At 47.7% G+C, this 19,752-nt stretch overlaps 1 protein-coding gene across 1 annotated transcript in view; it reads right to left on the reverse strand.

Annotated features, from left to right (window-relative positions):
- Wdr27 (WD repeat domain 27) overlaps positions 1–19,752 on the reverse strand; it is a 113,020-nt gene that overhangs the window by 79,731 nt on the left and 13,537 nt on the right. The window contains exons 3-9 of the mRNA XM_075951460.1: positions 17,337–17,478; positions 10,369–10,493; positions 8,331–8,444; positions 6,599–6,650; positions 5,017–5,087; positions 4,195–4,315; positions 3,124–3,241 (exon numbers count right to left, since the gene is read on the reverse strand). Of these exons, the coding sequence (XP_075807575.1) occupies positions 3,124–3,241; positions 4,195–4,315; positions 5,017–5,087; positions 6,599–6,650; positions 8,331–8,444; positions 10,369–10,493; positions 17,337–17,478 (743 nt within the window). The remainder of the gene's footprint in view (positions 1–3,123; positions 3,242–4,194; positions 4,316–5,016; positions 5,088–6,598; positions 6,651–8,330; positions 8,445–10,368; positions 10,494–17,336; positions 17,479–19,752) is intronic.

Here is a 19,752-nt window from a genome sequence, read left to right on the forward strand (position 1 = left end):
TTAAAACTTTGTTAACAAACTATAAAAGAAGTACTGATTTGGGGTGAAGATGTTATAGTGGGAAAATTAAAACAAAGAAAAATGTTTAATTACTTGTGGGCTTCTAAGAAAGACATGTAACTTGTGATCATAATATAATTTCTTCATGTGTAAAAATTTTAATTTGTTTTTGGAAAATATATAACTTATGGTTGTGAGGTTATCTTTTCTTGCATGAAAATTGATGTCTTAGGAGGTATAAAAGGGATAGAAAAAGTAAGAGAGGTAGAAGAAAAATGTAGAAGCAAAATCAGGGAAGACATTAGGAAGAGAACTACAAGGAAGATGGAGAAGGACAATGTAGGGGAGATGGAGGAGGAGAACGTAGGGAGGATGGAGGAGAACATAGGAAAGATGGAGGAGGAGAACATAGGAAGGATGGAGGAGAACATAGGAAAGATGGAGGAGGAGAACATAGGGAAGATGGAGAAGAATGTAGGAAAGATGGAGGAGGAGAACATAGGGAAGATGGAGGAGGAGAACATAGGGAAGATGGAGAAGAATGTAGGAAAGATGGAGGAGGAGAATGTAGGGAAGATGGAGGAGGAGAACGTAGGGAAGATGGAGGAGGAGAACATAGGGAAGATGGAGGAGGAGAACGTAGGGAAGATGGAGGAGGAGAATGTAGGGAAGATGGAGGAGGAGAACATAGGGAAGATGGAGGAGGAGAACGTAGGGAGGATGGAGGAGGAGAACATAGGGAAGATGGAGGAGGAGAACGTAGGGAAGATGGAGGAGGAGAATGTAGGGAAGATGGAGGAGGAGAACGTAGGGAAGATGGAGGAGGAGAACATAGGGAAGATGGAGGAGGAGAACGTAGGGAAGATGGAGGAGGAGAATGTAGGGAAGATGGAGGAGGAGAACATAGGGAAGATGGAGGAGGAGAACGTAGGGAGGATGGAGGAGGAGAACATAGGGAAGATGGAGGAGGAGAACGTAGGGAAGATGGAGGAGGAGAATGTAGGGAAGATGGAGGAGGAGAACGTAGGGAAGATGGAGGAGGAGAACATAGGGAAGATGGAGGAGGAGAACGTAGGGAAGATGGAGGAGGAGAATGTAGGGAAGATGGAGGAGGAGAACATAGGGAAGATGGAGGAGGAGAACGTAGGGAGGATGGAGGAGGAGAACATAGGGAAGATGGAGGAGGAGAACGTAGGGAAGATGGAGGAGGAGAATGTAGGGAAGATGGAGGAGGAGAACATAGGGAAGATGGAGGAGGAGAACGTAGGGAGGATGGAGGAGGAGAACATAGGGAAGATGGAGGAGGAGAACGTAGGGAAGATGGAGGAGGAAAACATAGGGAAGATGGAGGAGGAGAACGTAGGGAAGATGGAGGAGGAGAACATAGGGAAGATGGAGAAGAATGTAGGGAAGATGGAGGAGGAGAATGTAGGGAAGATGGAGGAGGAGAACGTAGGGAAGATGGAGGAGGAAAACATAGGGAAGATGGAGGAGGAGAACGTAGGGAAGATGGAGGAGGAGAACATAGGGAAGATGGAGGAGGAGAACATAGGGAAGATGGAGGAGGAGAACATAGGGAAGATGGAGGAGGAGAACGTAGGGAAGATGGAGGAGGAGAACATAGGGAAGATGGAGAAGAATGTAGGGAAGATGGAGGAGGAGAATGTAGGGAAGATGGAGGAGGAGAACATAGGGAAGATGGAGGAGGAGAACGTAGGGAAGATGGAGGAGGAAAACATAGGGAAGATGGAGGAGGAGAACGTAGGGAAGATGGAGGAGGAGAACATAGGGAAGATGGAGGAGGAGAACATAGGGAAGATGGAGGAGGAGAACATAGGGAAGATGGAGAAGAATGTAGGGAAGATGGAGGAGGAGAATGTAGGGAAGATGGAGGAGGAGAACATAGGGAAGATGGAGGAGGAGAATGTAGGGAAGATGGAGGAGGAGAACATAGGGAAGATGGAGGAGGAGAACGTAGGGAAGATGGAGGAGGAAAATGTAGGGAAGAGAAAGGATAACAACAAGGAATAAGAACAGAAAAGAGAAAGAGCAGAGTAGGAACAAGCAGGAGATAGAAAAATAAAATGAACTAAGCTTTGGCCCTCAGAAAAGTCCCCTGTGTGTGTGCAGCTCCACTAACACCACACCTCTTTTCCAGACTCTCTGACCTGCTGAGTGTTGACCCTTCAGCAGCACAAGGTCACCAACATGCTGCCAGTTCCATTTGTGAAAATAAAGATAAGCTCAGAGAGGAGCTCTGGTCCACAGTGGCAGAACTCATCAGAAAGCCAACATGTGTCTGTTTTTTATCAATCAGCCTCATTCAAACTTGGTTTGCACTAACTGTCCTCTCCCATCCGCACTGTCTGTCCCTTCATTCTACCCCTCCCTCTCACTAGAGCAGGCAGCAGGCACCCCCTCCTCAGACCCACAGTACACAATCCAGCACTTTCCACATCACCTGACAAATCAAGGTGGACAGGGTTCAGTAGTGTGGCCCTGGCTTTGCCTGCAGGAACTCTCAGTACTCTGTGAGAGGACACAAGTCCTGTGACTCAGGGCAGGAACCAGCCCTCCTCCAGCCTCTGTTTTGCCAGCATAGCATGGACTAGGAAGGAGTCCTCCATTCCCAGGGCCCAGGCAGTGAAATGAGCTCTCCTCACTTGTAAACAATCTCTACCATCTAGAGCTGAATTTGCAGATGCTAGAGCTGCTGAGCTTTCTCGGGGGAAGAGGTAGGCTCTGAGACAATGCTTCCTTGTGTTCCCAAGAATCCATAATATTTCTGCCATGCTCAGAAATAACTGAGTCAAACTCACTTGGGATCAGTTTTAGTGTGGAACACCTGGGAGGACAGAGAGTGGGCGAAGACTGATGTGTCCACCCAAGAAAAAGTCCTTCTACAGAGGCTCTATCTGCCTGAATCTGCTTAGAAAAGTTATCTCTCAAAGAAAACCGGCAAAGTTTACCAAATCTCAGGCAAAATATGTGATTTTTGGAACAATTACAATCAGTAACAATAAGAGACACAACACTTGTTTCCTTTAACCATTCACAAATCTGAATTTAGGTCCACTTAAGAAAGTTAGTGACCTACGGTTTTGGCCCGTTAATCATACGCACGCTCCATTCTGGTTGTCGGGCAGGCAGAGGTCACAGTGTGCCAGGCTCAGGACAGGGAATGTGGCTTCAGCTTCTTCCCTTTTATCCACCTCAGGTGTGGAGTGGTACTGACTGTCTTCTAGGGAACAGAGTTATTATTGATTACCTAACAACAAAGTTCTTAGCGGTCAGCTAATAGAAAAGAACAGACGCAAAGACCCTTCAGAAATGCATGTTTCGTGAATCAAAAAGGCATTTAGACTTTGAGTACTAAGAAAAATAAAGCTAAATAAAGAGAACCCTATATTGATTCTATAAGGGGTGGGGAAAGAGACGGCCATTGCAGAGGTCAATGCCACCATTCCTAAAATGGATCTGGGCTGTAGTAAAGAATGAGCAACTGCTTATAAAAAAACAAGTGACAAAAATCATGGCTTGATATTTTAAGAGAAAGAGAGATATAGGACAATAATTTCTGCCCTAATTTAAAAAAAATCATTTAAAGCCACACACAAAATATAAACTAAGGGAGGAGTGACTATGTGTAGGAACAAATATATAGGGCAGGAGAGTGGCAAGGGAGCTAGTACACACGCCATAACGGCTCTCAGCCTCTCTGAGAAAAGACGCCGTCACTCCTCAAGTCAGTGCCAGCCCCACCAGGGACCTAGAGCAGCACGAGAGGCATGGAGGAGACCGGTGTGGACAAGCTGGTGCAAGCTTGGACATCAGAGCTGGGGAGGAGCTTAGGGGAGGGGGCAAGGATGCAGAGGCAGGGTCTGAGACCTGAAGGAGGAGATGGATCAGCATTTGGAATGGGAACAATGAAGCAGCAACCTGGGGACAACGCTCCAGTTTGCACAGATGCACCATTCAGATGCTGCAGGGCTGCCCTCTGGGGTCCCTGCTGTGATGACAACCAAGGGTTTGTGTTCTCCCGTTCTCTGAGTCCTTGGACTCCACACAGTGATCTGTGATGTAGCCTCCAGCCCAGGGCACAGAACCTATGGACCTCCCACCCTGTCCACGGAGATCCCAGTGATTCTAAACGCTGCCTCCATGCAGGAGGCCTACAGGGCACAAGACGCACACCTGGAAGGCTGCACTGCCTGGCCAGCATTCTTCGAGTGGAGAAAGTGCCACTTTTCTTCCTCAGGTCCACATGTGCCACACAGTGATAGTGGTGACTCTCCATCAAACTAAATATCCACAGCTACAATAACAAAATATGGAGACACAGATCTCTTTCAAGAATTGATATTTACTGTAAAATCCAAAGGGAAGTGGGCCAGAGCAGATAAGCCGCCTCAGATATGCTCCTGGGTTCTCCTAGACACTTGGGCTGCCCTGAATATTGCTTTTAGCCCCTCTTTGAAAGTTGCACAACTTCTAAGCAGGTGATTACAGGGGGAAGTTTGTCCAGAACCTTAGGTCAGACATGGCTGTGATTCAGAGTCACCTATGGGGTCCCAAGTTCACTAACACCTACCCAGCACATGCTACAGTCTTTGAGCCACGAGTACTTCTACCATGTTACTGGCCCTAGCACACACAGTAATGACAGCTGAACTTATGAAGAAGAAAACAAAATAATAAACTATCTTACCTTCCGAATGTACGACTTCATCATATTTATATCGAGTGTCTTTATAAAATAAGACTAAAGTGTTTACATTACATTTTTTAAAATAAATATCTTCAGTTTTAAAGTCATCTGATGCTAATGGCTGAGCAAGTGATTCTAACGTTTGCTGCATTCAGGTACTGCATAGCATTGTTAAAACGTGCAGATCGAGGTCAGTGCTGCAGACCCACGGCCTCCCAACCCCACCCCAGTGCTGAGGTGCACAGGGGGGACAAAGTCCTAACACTGCAGGAGACAACACAAAGGAGAGGCCTGGGCACACGTCTCACCTGGCCATCCGCACTGCCAGTGACCAGCTGTCTGTTTTCTTCACGGATAAGCAAACTCAGGAGAGGGTAAGCTGAGGGGGAACACAGGGCATTCAGTATGGACAGTGCATCTTCTAGTTGACTTAGCACTACTCTAAATCTTCATACCAAGAGGCAAAATTATAAATGCATAGAAATTTGGAAACATTCGTGAGCAAGAAAGAAAAAAGGAATGCTGTCCCAAATAAGAATGGTGGGGTATATTGCAGCCAGGATGTAAAATTAAAAAACAAATAAATAGATTCAGTTTTTTAAAAAAAGCGGTGGGAATGAGCTCCAGCTGACTGCTGGTATATCCTGGTTACCCCTTCTCATCTGCCCACACTAGAGCAACTGTCGGTAGCCAGGAAGATGGAAGTACAGCTCAGCCAGCATTTTAAACAGGGCAGAGCGGTTCCTGTAGGCTAAAAACAATGAAATCATAGACTTGGCAATAAAAACAGTTAAACAGATGCCATACAAAAAAACAAATAAACAAAAGAACTCCCTAAGATTTAATTTTATTTAGAATGTAGTCTAAAGTATCAAGAATTTGGAACAACTAGATAAACAGAGCTTAGGAAACACTGTGTGTCCTAACTAAGCTATAAATGGCATTCATGGTGAGTCTACAGCAGCCTGCAATTGTGTTCCTCAATCAACATGTTCTACAAGATTATATTCAGGAAAACCCAACAAACTTACAGAAAATGCACTTCATGCCCAAGCTTGGCGGAAAACTCCAGGCTGTCAGAACACAACATTCTTTATGTGGGTAATTGACCTAAAAATGCTCGATCCTGGAAAACTACAACAGTAACTCCAGCAGGCCACCAAGCCATCTGTTTTCCGTAAGTGGCATTCTCATGAGCCATCCCAAAGGAAGGAAAGCTCCCAACATCAGCCATCCTGCCCTCCCACAACACTGCTGCATACATGGAGGGCCATGGGAAGAACCCCAGAATCAACCCATGAGACGCAGGGAGGAAACAGGGACCCGAGTGAAACATTCCCCTGGCTCACACACAACGCCTCAGGTCCCCAGAGAGCCAGACCACAGAAACTGGTCACTCCTCTGTACAAGGTGTTAGTTCCATTGCCCACAAAAAAAGACAATTTGATGAAAGAAACAATTATCCTAGAATTCACAGGATGGACGAAAGCATCCAAGCTAACCAAGGACTTGCATGCTGCCCAGTCCCCTGGCCACGGGTGAGAGAGGTGTCCCTCCAAACTCTGCCAGCTCTGGGCCTCTCCACAGGACAACAGGGACCCTATCTTAGGCACTTAATCTGAGAGCTAACCTACTCCACACACTTACCTGAGAGAGAAGCCCAGACACCGTGTGTGTGTGTGCGCGTGCGTGTGTGTGTGTGTGTGTGTGTGTGTGTGTGCGCGCGCGCGCGCGCGCGCCCGGAACTGTGAACAGGAGTCAGAAGTGATGGCTGCATACAGACGAGGCCGGTGACTCCAGCTGTCGCCCCCCTACTCTGGAGTGACAGTCACACCAGGACAGTTTATTCACACAGCCTGCTTGGCTAGAACTTAAGAGTCTTTGATTTACCTGTTAAAATGGATGAGTTGTATATCGAGGATCCCACACAATAGTCCCAGACCTTTAAATGAAAGACATTTCTTTAAGAGACATAAAACGGTGTTAATATTACTAAACCATAGACTAATTTTAAGCAATTAAAAATTAATCTGTATAAATAATAATTAAAGAATTAAAATTCACATAGTGGATGAATCACTGCACTATTAAAACCCAAGACTTCAGAAAACATCCTAACTCCAAAGACGACTACCTATGGATTTGGGAGGACTGAAGACACACCTAAGAGACAGCAAACATCACATAGGCTCACTCATAAGTGGCTTTTAGACATAAAGCAAAGAAAACCAGTCTACAATTCACAACCCCAGAGAACCTAGACAACAAAGAGGACACTAAGGGAGACATACATGGATCTAATCTACATGGGGATTAGAAAAAGACAAGATCTCCTGAGTAAATTGGGAGCATGGGGATCTTGGGAGAGGGTAAAAGAGGAGGCGAGAGGAAGGGAGGGGACCAGAGAAAAATTTATAGCTCAATAAAATCAATTTTAAAAAGAAGAAAAAAAAGATAGAGCAAACCCTGGGTACATAATCAGTACTTCACTGGAAACTCGGTGAAGAAGGGCCAGCATGTCCCTGGGTCTATGCCCCACATGTAGAGGGTGCTCAGCCACAGGACTACATTCTAACCATGACAGTCACACGTGTTTGCTATCCCTTCTATGGTGGCCACACCTCCAAGGACATTCCAAAATACCAATTCTCTTCATTCTCATGATCACCAGTGAAACAAGAGGCCCCATTGTATCTATCTGAAACATAAAACTGAGTGCAACATAGTTTACCCAAGTATGGCTTTCTGCCCCAACTGTTGCTGACTCCCGGGGGAAGTCGGGACCCACTGGGTCTTATCAGATGGGTATTTTTAAATGACAATAGTATGAATTTCATAACTTCTGTGGTTTGATACACATGTGTGACTTTTAGCTTTTAGGACAGTGATAAATGTCCACCCTTTGACAGTAAAACCACAGTTACAATAGCTAACTTGGGGCTGCTCAGAAGTGAACCGGCATTTTGCTTTGTTTTTTTTCTGAAACTCACTTTAGTTCTTACTGAATCCTCACTGGGGACACTGGGTCCTCAGCTGCTGCTGGTCATTTGGAAACACTGCAGATACACACTGGCCCCTCTATGTTTAAATGTGAGAAAGTCCCCACAGTTGTCCAGTCTCTAATTGCTGGAGGTCTAGGAAGTGCATGAAGGGGTACCCAGCCCAACAAGAGCATCAAAACTGCCCTTTCGTGTGGGTGAGGAAACAGCCTCCTCAGGGATGCGCTTTAACTGCAGTCGTTTCTTTTCTGTGTGTATGAGAGCTTGGCTTGCACACTAGTATGTGTACCACAGCTGTGCGGTGTCCATGGAGGCCAGATAAAGCATTGGTTCTCCCAGAATCAGAATCCCAGACTGTTGTGCACCACTGTGTGGCTGCTGAGAGCAGAGTCCTGAACAGTGGAGCCTTAAACCACTGGGCCATCTTGTCTTCAGCTCCATCATGCTTGTGTTACAAGAAAAAAAAACTTGCACAGCAGTGGCAATCCAACAGCAGTGTCATCAACAAAATCACTATGTCCATAGCGACCCTATGTCCACAGAGTCCTTATGTCCACAGCATCCTATGTCCACAGCATCCCTATGTCCACAGTGTCCCTACATCCAGAGCCCCTGCTGCCCACCTTAAAGGTTCTGTCTTCAGACACTGAGATGAGGATGTGTGCTTGCCAGGGACAGAACTCCACAGCTGTCACTGAGCCTTGATGTCCCTGCAGCTCCACCAGCACAGACTGCTTCTAGGAGGATTTGTCAAAGGTTACTCAAGGAATTTCCTAGAATTATCAACATCAAGAAATCACAGTCCACCACAGAAAAGAGAGTTGCTGAAGTAAATTCTACAAGGCCAGACAAAGGGCTCAGCAGGTAAAGGCCCTTTCCCCCCCCGAGTCCGAAGACTTAAGTTCTGTCCCTGTAACGCACATGATGGAAGAAGAGAACCAATTCTATAGGTGTCTTCTGGCCTCTACACACGTGCTATGGCATGCGTTCCTGCATGCACATGCATGCATTTTCACACACACACATACACACACACACACACACACACACACACACACACTGTTTTTAATGTAAAGGATAAACTCCATTTTATATACCACTCCTTCCACATCTGGGCCTACCCTACCCATATCACAGTTAAACCTGATACCCAAGATCTGAGACAGGGGCATCATCAGAAAGGGAAAGGTGAGAACAGGCTGAATTTGACCTTGTAGGAAACAGGGAGCCAGAGTCTCCTAGACTTCCTGCTCTCTGTGGCTTTCTCCTGTCAGCCTCTTCTCAACAACCCATGTGGTTCAGGGTAAAGGTAACACTTACCATCTACTGTTCCTTTATGTCTCTGTTTCTGTCATCTGTTTTCTCCATCACTGTTGCCTACCCCCCACACACCTATCTGAATGTGCCTGTCCTATCTTCTACCTCCCTTTGAAGCTGATCTCCAGTAGAAAGTAACTAAAATATAACAAGACACCGTGGTAACAGCTACTAGGGAGTGAGCTATCCCTTTCTTCAATTCTTAACTTCACACAGCCCAGGCTTGGCCTAGAAGTAAACGGACTGGCTCACATTCTAACAAGCCCTAAGCAACATGCTGTGAGAACAACAGGACCTGAGAGTCACAGCTGCCTCTCAGCTCTGGTCCCAGTGGGCTCCCTGTCCAGTGGCAGGAAGATGCTTGAATGTTACGATGCCTTATGCAGACTGTAAGGACAACTCAGGCATACAAAGATATATAATGACAGATCATAGGTCTACAGATGATCCACAGACAGACAGGTACAACCCCGATAGACGAGGTTTAGAGTTGCATGCTGCCATGTTCCCTGCTGAGACGACAGTGGACTAAGCTCCTGATCAAATGCTGTCTCTGTAAGAGTGGCCTTGGCCACGGTGTCTCTTCACAGCGGTAGAACGGTGACCAGGACATTTCATATCCCCAAATGTCTCACGCATCCTAGGGCCGAGGATGAGCGCCTCGTCGTTCTTGGCTGTCGTCTTTCCTTGCCCGAGAGTTTTGAAGTAGATCACAAGGAAAGCCGTAGCAGACAGAGCTCCTCCGTAGCTGTGTTACCCAACAACGGGGTAAGACAGCCACTCCAAGCATTGGGCACTCTCCATGGACTCGGGGAGCAGAGGCTCCTTCCCTCTCTCCAGGGAGATCTTCTAACACCTGGCACCGCTTTCCCATGCTCAAGCCCAGTGCCCAACAAATGCTGGGCTAGAATCCCCAATCTAGGAGATATACACTTTTAGGTAAACTGACTCAAGTAAGAAACAAGGGAGAAGTCTGAGCCACCGAGGGAAGTGGGTTTTGACAAGTACACAGCTGAAGCACTGGGCTGTGCAGATTCTGGGGGACTCCTAAGGCAGGAGACTCATCAAGAAAGAACTGTTTTGGTAAATGTGCCAACGGAAAATATCCCTGACACAAATTCACATTAACATGATTCTAGTGTCTTATCAATTACAAGATCAAGATGTTTTCTTTGGATTACACACATACATACACACACACACACACACACATCTTTACAAAATACATCAAACCAAACTGCCACTATAAAAAGGGAAGGAGGAGTGAAATACTCACCAACAGGAACCCAGCCTGGAAGGTGCCACCCAATGTGTGCTTGGCACCTCCACGTGTGTCGTCCTTACCTCCACATCCATCACGGATATTTTGTTTCCAGCACACACTGCAACAGCACGATCGTCTGGACTAAATCTCAAACAGAGCACTGTTTGTAAAAGGGAGCCCAGGACAGTCCCTCGAGGAGTCACCCCTAGAGCAAATTCCAGGTACGAGCGTCAGGTCATCAGATGTCACAAGAATGGGTCCTGGACGGTTCTCTGCTCCAGGGCTACAAGCAGAGGAACAACTGGCTGGGAGGTGATTGTGGGCACAGTCTTTGTTCTGAAGCAGCTCAATGCAGGACCAAGGTGATAAAGAAACTGGTCTTCAGATGGCCACGGGCACACAGAAGAGCTGCACAGACCAACCCAGCACTTTTCCCTGTGTCCCTTGCCATCCAGCTCTGGCAGTGACCAACTCTGACCAGTGTTGCAGACAGCGTGCTATGAGAACTCTGAACCCGGAGGCTCTTACTGCCAAGGTGACATCTCCACGGCAGCCTGCAGAGCCCTGGGTAACAATGCGGAACCTGCAGAGAAGACTGGATGGAGCTAACCAGAAAAGACGGTGCTTGCCATCTGCCCTGAGCCTCAGAAACCACTGCTAATCACGACAGATGTGTCACCAGGCAAACAAAAGACCCTGTATGTGGTGGCTCAGCTTAGCTGTCAATCTGACTACAGATCAACTAAAACCCAAGCAGTGGGGCACATCTGTGAAGGACTTTCTTGGTTGGACCATCTGAGGAAGGAAGACCCACCCTAAATCCAATCACTTGATGTTGAAGGACTTACCCTAAGTCTATAACACACCTTCAGTGACAGTCTACATAAAGAACATGAAAAGAGGAACTTTCATTCTCTGCCTGCTTGCCCTCACTCCTGCGTGCAAATTCATCTACCTTGTTCCCGGGGCATTCCTTTGCTGTCAGAGCCCACTGTGAGGGGATTCTAAGACAGACGGAAGGCCAGCCGCTCTCCAGGAATTCCAAGGGACTCCAGCACCAAACTGGAACTGGTGAGACATCCAGTTTCAGGGACTGAATTGCAAGATTCCTGGCCTTTTAGGAAACAATCATTATTGATCTACACAGCCTATAAGGTGCTCTGATACTCCCCTCCACACACGTGTGTGCGCACACACATATGCGCACACACACACACACACACACGCACACACACATTCACTGTACCAGTTCTCTATGTTTCATGCTACCAGCTCTGATCCTTCAGAGAACCCTGACTGAATGCTACAGAAAGGAATGCATGCGTGTCACAAACAAAACCACTCACTCAGGATTTGCCTTCTTTCACAAGCACCGGGACTACACATGCTATGCCAGCCTGGGCTACACATGCCAGCCTGGGCTACACATGCTATGCCAGCCTGGGCTACACATGCTATGCCAGCCTGGGCTACACATGCTATGCCAGCCTGGGCTACACATGCCAGCCTGGGCTACACATGCTATGCCAGCCTGGGCTACACATGCTATGCCAGCCTGGGCTACACATGCCAGCCTGGGCTACACATGCTATGCCAGCCTAGGCTACACATGCCAGCCTGGGCTACACATGCTATGCCAGCCTGGGCTACATATGCCAGCCTGGGCTACACATGCTATGCCAGCCTGGGCTACACATGCTATTCCAGCATCTTTTCAGCATCTGCAGGATCAGCTCCCAAGAGACAGCCTCTGCCTCTGTGGAAGATTAACATGCATGAGGAGAAGACACAGCAGTTAACCCCAGGAGGCGAAACAGATGACTGAGTTACAAGGACCAGTGATGCAGCCCACATAAAGGCGTGGCACATCGGGGAGGGCAGAGACCAAGCAGCGGGAGGACAAGGGCAGCCAACACCTGTGTCCAGACCTAAGGACTCCGTGACGCTGGCAGTGGCTGCAACAGGCTGAGGGTGGGGCTGCATGCATGGCTCTTTCTCTGCATGGGTGAGGAGTTGCTGGGCTTTGAGGAAACACTTGGACAGAAACTGAGTAACTTTGAAAGTACCCTCGGGCTACTGAGTTGAGAATTAAACACAGGCACAGAGAGATGGAGGCAAAAGAAGATGGTTAGAAGTAAATCAGAATTCAGAAGGATTTGGCAGCTTGTGCCTTTAACACCTATGGACGTGTGACAGGTGACTAAATGCAAGACAGGGTTTAAAGGTAAAACAGATGGAACTCAACAATGATTGGGTACGGAGTGAGCTGAGGTCCTAACCTGAGCGACTGAAGGACGGAGCTCTGATGAATCCAGACAGAAAGATGGTGAGAGGGGGCTCTGTAGAACAGAAGCGGCAGTTCCTGCCATCTAAAGTGCTTAGACAAGACGAGGAACTTCTGACAGGAAGTCTCTGGAGGCCGAATTAGGAGGAGCTCCAGAGGGAAACAAGGGGTAAGCCTTCAGCACATGAATTGTTGGGTAAGATCATCAAGGGAATTCTGATGAGAAAAAAGAAAAACCTGTATTTCAGTGAGGGGACGCAAGTCAGAAGACGGGAGCCAAGCAGCCAGAAGTGTCTCAGAGTAAGACTGACCACAGTGGGGAGCCAAGCAGCCAGCAGGGTCCCAGGGCAAGACTGACCACAGTGGGGAGCCAAACAGCCAGCAGGGTCCCAGGGCAAGACTGACCACAGTGGGGAGCCAAACAGCCAGCAGGGTCCCAGGGCAAGACTGACCACAGTGGGGAGCCAAACAGCCAGCAGGGTCCCAGAGTAAGACTGACCACAGTGGGGAGCCAAACAGCCAGCAGGGTCCCAGGGCAAGACTGACCACAGTGGGGAGCCAAACAGCCAGCAGGATCCCAGAGTAAGACTGACCACAGTGGGGAGCCAAACAGCCAGCAGGGTCCCAGGGCAAGACTGACCACAGTGGGGAGTCAAACAGCCAGAAGTGTCTCAGAGTAAGACTGACCACAGTGGGGAGTCAAACAGCCAGCAGGGTGCCAGGGAAAGACTGACCACAGTGGGGAGCCAAACAGCCAGCAGGGTCCCAGAGTAAGACTGACCACAGTGGGGATCCAAACAGCCAGCAGGGTCCCAGGGCAAGACTGACCACAGTGGGGAGCCAAACAGCCAGCAGGGTCCCAGGGCAAGACTGACCACACTCACCACTGTAGAAGCAATAACCACCTCCTTCTCCAAACACAGCTACCTTCAGTGCGCCCAGGAACCAAATACAATTAGGCGCCAACTCCTGTACAGACAGAGCCACGCGGAGAGCTTCCAGCTCCCAGGAGTTACTCTCCCCTCAAACCCATAATACAAGTAAATTCTCATCTCCAGGAGCTTCAGCATAGTAGATTAGACATGGAACGATCTGTACATACAGCGGAAGATGCCAAGTGGGCACTGGTGCTGTGATCCAGAAAGAAGCTTCTACCCAGGAGAAACCATTCAGGCATCAACATCCATGTAGGAACCTAAAACACAGTAACCATGAACACGGGAAAACAAAAACCTCACAACACTGACAACACAGACAGCTGCGGATCTACAGCCTCAGAAGTGCAGCCACTTCTAAAACAGAGGATGGTGTAGCCACGACACCAGGAGCACAGCTCCTCCAGCACACAGCCGTCTACACACAGCCTGAGCACAGCTCCTCCAGCACACACAGCCTGAGTACAGCTTCTCTAACACACACAGCCGTCTACACACAGCCTGGGCACAGCTCCTCCAGCACACACGGCCGTCTACACACAGCCTGGGCACAGCTCCTCCAGCACACAGCCGTCTACACACAGCCTGAGCACAGCTCCTCCAGCACACACGGCCGTCTACACACAGCCTGAGCACAGCTCCTCCAGCACACACAGCCGTCTACACACAGCCTGAGTACAGCTTCTCTAACACACACGGCCGTCTACACACAGCCTGAGCACAGCTCCTCCAGCACACACAGCCGTCTACACACAGCCTGAGTACAGCTTCTCTAACACACACGGCCGTCTACACACAGCCTGGGCACAGCTCCTCCAGCACACAGCCGTCTACACACAGCCTGAGTACAGCTTCTCTAACACACACGGCCGTCTACACACAGCCTGGGCACAGCTCCTCCAACACACACAGCCGTCTACACACAGCCTGAGCACAGCTCCTCCAGCACACACGGCCATCTACACACAGCCTGAGTACAGCTCCTCCAGCACACAGCCGTCTACACACAGCCTGAGTACAGCTTCTCTAACACACACAGCCGTCTACACACAGCCTGAGTACAGCTCCTCCAGCACACACACGGCCATCTACACACAGCCTGAGTACAGCTCCTCCAGCACACACGGCCGTCTACACACAGCCTGAGTACAGCTCCTCCAGCACACACGGCCGTCTACACACAGCCTGAGCACAGCTCCTCCAACACACACGGCCGTCTACACACAGCCTGAGTACAGCTTCTCTAACACACATGGCCGTCTATCCACAGCCCCAGAGAAGCTAAGGAACAAGAAGGATCCTAAGAGGGAAATGCATGGATCACCCTAGGAAGGGGAGATAAGATTTCCAGGGTAAACTGGCAGTGGGGAAGAAGGGATGGGATGGGTAATGAAAACATAAGGGAATGGGATGGTCAAGTTGAGGGAGGGACAGAGAGGGAGAGCAATGAAAGAGACATCTTGATAGAGGGAGCTGTTATGGGGTTAGGGAGAAATCTGGTGCTAGGGAAATTCCCAGGAATTCACGGGATGACCCAGGTAAGACTCCTAGCAGTAGTGGAGTGGGTGCCTGAACTGGCCTTCTCTAATCAGATTGGTGACTACCCTAATTGTCATCATAGAACCTTCAACCAGTAACTGATGGAAGCAGATGCAGAGGTCCACAGCCCAGCACTGGGCTAAGCTCCTGGTCCAGTCAAAGAGAGGGAAGACAGGTTATATGAGCAAGGGGTATTAAGATCCTGATGGGGAAACCCACTGAAACAGTTGACCCGAGCTAGTGGGTGCTCGGGACTCTGGACTAACAGCTGTGGAGGCCCTAAGAATGTGGGCGACAGTTGTGTGGCTTGGTCTGTTTGTGGGATCCCTGGCAGTGGGACCAGAATCTATCCCTGGTGCATGAATTGGCTTTTTGGAGCCCATTCCCTATGGTGGGATACCTTGCTCAGACTTGATGCGGGGGGGGGGGGGCTCTTGATCCTGCCTCAACTCGATATGCCAAGCTTAGTTGACTCCCCATGGGAGGGATTACCTTCTCTGAGGAGTCAATGGAGGAAAGTGGGGAGAAAGAGGAGGAGAGGGAGGGGGAACTGTAGTTGGTATGTAAAATTAGTAGAAAATTTAAAATAAAAAACAGCATAGATTTCTCTATTAGATTACAGGGTAGAAGGGATTGTCTGGTAATTGCTGCCATTGAAGCTGCCATGACTTGTGAAATCGTTATTACTAAAAAATATTGTTAAATTGTGCAAAGACATAAACCTGTCTGGCTATGTTCCTGGCTCACTTCGCTCACAGCACTGAGGTACACACAGTTTCACAATTCTGTGATTACCCGGCATCTCTAAACACAATCCGATAAACACACATCTGGGATGTTACCTGGCATCTCTAAACACAATCCGATAAACACACATCTGGGATGTTACCTGGCATCTCTAAACACAATCCTATAAACACACATCTGGGACGTTACCTGACATCTCTAAACACAATCCTATAAACACACATCTGGGACGTTACCTGGAATCTCTAAACACAATCCTATGAACACACATCTGGGATGTTACCTGGCATCTCTAAACACAATCCTATAAACACACATCTGGGATGATACCTGGCATCTCTAAACACAATTCTATAAACACACATCTGGGATGTTACCTGGCATCTCTAAACACAATCCTATAAACACACATCTGGGATGTTACCTGGCATCTCTAAACACAATCCTATGAACACACATCTGGGATGTTACCTGGCATCTCTAAACACAATCCTATGAACACACATCTGGGATGTTACCTGGCATCTCTAAACACAATCCTATGAACACACATCTGGGACGTGGGCCCACCTGAGCCATCAGCCTCAGCTGGGAAAGCTCTTATCACACACACTTCCTCAGTCCCTGCCGGCCAGGCCCTTCCGTGTCTACCCCAGCCCCAGCTGAGTCCTCCCCATCTTCAGCTGCAGTCACAGTTCTGCAGAAGTCGCCTGTGTGCAAGCATGCTGTCCTAAGTGGGAAACATCCCCGCAGAGAGCAAGCCTTACCCCTTCGCCACTGTGTTTGCAACATGAAACACAGCAAGCACCGAGGTTATCTACACAGGAATGAGGTAAGACATCAAACTGCCCACGGATCCCTGGAGGTCTAAAAATCAATACCAACAAGCCTCTGCATTTGTATATCGCACAGCAAAGGTCAGCGGGGTTGGTGTCAAGGTACATTTATTTAGATACCTGTAGCACTGAAGGGACTGTAAAAGGCCCTACTCCTGACGTTACAAGGGTACTTGTAGAAACGATTCACTCCTGCATGGTGCTAGGATTAAACCATGGTCTCCTCCATGGAAGGTGTCTTAATTAGGACTTCTGTTGCCATGATAAAATGTGATGGCCAAAAGGACAGGGATGAAAGGTTTATTTCATCTTACACCTTACAGGTCATTGTCCAGGAAAGTCAGGGCAGGAACTCAAGATAGGAACTGATGCAGAATCCATGATGGAACACTCATTACTGACTTGTTTCTCATGGCTTGATCAATGTTTTTTAATACCCCTGGACCACCCGCCTGGGATCACATGACCAACTATGGTCTGGGCCCTTCTATTCCAATTTCCCATCAAGAAAATGCCCTCATGTCTGCCTAGAGGCCAATCTTATGGAGGCCTTTTCCTCACCTGAGGTTCCCTCAGATGACTCTAGACCGTGTCGAGCTGAAGACAGACTGACTAGGAAAGCCGTGAGCACTCTCCCTACACGCGGATGCGTCACCAGCACCTCGCCACCTGAATGTTGCTGAGCTGTGCTTCCCATCTCTGCTTACCTTTGAGTGTCTTCTCTCGGCATGAGTCCACATTCCACATAATAATACAATCCTGGGAGGCAGAACAGAGTTGATGTGGATCTATTTGATTTCCAAAAGCCACAGCGGTAATCAGCTGATGGTGTCCTTGTAAGGTGAGGAGCTTAAAAAACAAATAGGTTGATTATAACATTGAAAATATATAGAGAAACAATATAATTTCAAACCTGGGCTTGGCTTTTAATTCATTAAAACTCCCCGCATGCGATGCATCACTATTGGTTGTTACCATGAATTGTTACAACGAGGCAGGGACTCATGCTTCTCTTCCTTACTATGCGTTAACAAATGTGTACTGAGTACTCAGTGGATGCAGAAGATACTCAGTGCATACTGACAGCTAAGAAGAGAGGAGCTGGCAGAGGATGAGCACATTTGGACCATTAGACAGCAGGATACAGAGGCTCTCCTGGCTACAACAAATAAGGATGTAGGGTGTGTGGCTTGAGACTGCTGCAGACACTATACGTGCCAAGACACTGAAACCAGTACTCAAGTACAAGCAGAGGATACTGGGATGTATGTGTGTATGAGTGCGGAAGAGACACTAGCAATCAGAACTTGTAGGCTAGAGAATTAGCAAATCTGTTGTAGACAGAGAGAGGGGACAAACAAACTCCCATAGTCAAAAGAAAAGGGAAAGGCGTACAAATGGAAGATGGGGTGAGGGGCCAGGATGTCGGGGTGCTTCAGTCCTTTGGAAGTTCAAGTGCACAGAAGTTGACAATAAGCAATTTGGGATAAGGGGTATTATTGGACAGGACAAGAAACACTCCACTCCTGGTAACACAGGCTTGTCTAATGGCACACGATTCTTGGTGAGAAAGACAAGAAAACCGGAAGACATGCAAGACTTAATGGCTTTTTTTAAAAAAAGAAACCCTGTCTCGAAAAACCAAAAAAAAAAAAGATTTATTTATTAAGTAGACAATGTACTGCTGGCAAGGAAGGCTCCAGGTCTCGTCACAGATGGCTGTGAGCCACCATATGGTTGCTGGGAACTGAACTCAGGACCTCTAGAGCCAGTGCTCTTACCCTCTGAGCCATCTCTCCAGCCCTGGCTTTTCTTGAAGACATGAGAAAATGATCACAGGACCTGTAGGCACCTGTCCTACAATGACATCATCCCAAGGGCTGGGGCTGTAGCCCAGGTAGAGCATTTGCCTACCATCCATGAGGTCCTGGATCTGATTCCTAGTACTCCCAGAAAGAAAGAAAATCTCCCTCAAAAGTAATGGTCAGACATTCTACAAAACACAGTTGAGAAACTTAGATATTAAACATTAAAAGACCTAAGAACTGAGATACAATATAACCAAATGTATCCTTTTCAAGAACATATCAAAATACCATATAAGAGGAGGGATAAACACATTTCTGCTAAAATTCAACACACTAGGACAGGAGCATCATGCTGCCAACATCCAGCCTTAGAATAGGAATCCAAAAAAGACCAAATACAAGAAGCAAAGAAACTCCTGCCCTTATCATGGCAAGCTACCAGAAGCAAACATAAATCCTATCTGAAAAGGAAGTTCATCCTGAACAATCTATAAATATCTTCTTCGCACCAACATGAAAAAAAAGATAACCTAACAGAAAAATAAACAAACAAACAAAAATTCAAGAGATCCAGCTAAAGGGGAAGGCCCTGGACACACACTCCAGCAAAGTGTGTATCTAAGTGGCCACTCATCATGCAGTAAGACTCTGGCTCGTAGGCATCATAATGCATGAAAGAATGTGTAACGGGGGACTGCTATTCCACCAGGGCTAACATGAAAGGGTCAAGTGTGATCAGCTGTGGCCCTGACCATCAGCAAAGACACAGCTTTATAGTCACTTGAGAAACTCCCGAATAATATCTATTAAGTCTGTGCATCTCCTGTAACTCAACCATTTTCATGTGTGCCCCCAGAAAATGGCAAGAAACAAGTAAACAAACAGATAAAAGAAAGAAACTTCCACCAACAGTACTGGATGAAATAAATGGTCTATTTGGTGTAAGCCGTGAACAGGAAGAGGTACTGGACTCTTCTAAAGGCATGTGAAGGAAAGAGATGCTACAGCAGAATGTACAATGAGGAATTCCATTCCCATCAAGTTAAAACATGAGGGAACTGTGCCTCTTTGCCAGAAGTCAAGATGGCGTTGCGTCTGGTAGGAGAAGAGACCTGGCCTGGCCATGGTTTCCCAGGTGACACTTTTCTCCTAAACATTTTATTCGTCACTGCAAAGCAAGAAAGCTCAAGCTGAGTATGAATGGAGGAGGCTTCCTTGAGTTAGGATGAGCTTTTTCTTGTTCATATTCGTTAAAGACTTTTTAAAGAAAGTCAATTCCATCAGGCAGGGATGGCAGACACATTTAATCCTAGCA

This window comes from Microtus pennsylvanicus, chromosome 1 (assembly GCF_037038515.1).
Source record: "Microtus pennsylvanicus isolate mMicPen1 chromosome 1, mMicPen1.hap1, whole genome shotgun sequence".
In the NCBI taxonomy this organism is placed as follows: Eukaryota; Metazoa; Chordata; class Mammalia; order Rodentia; family Cricetidae; genus Microtus; species Microtus pennsylvanicus.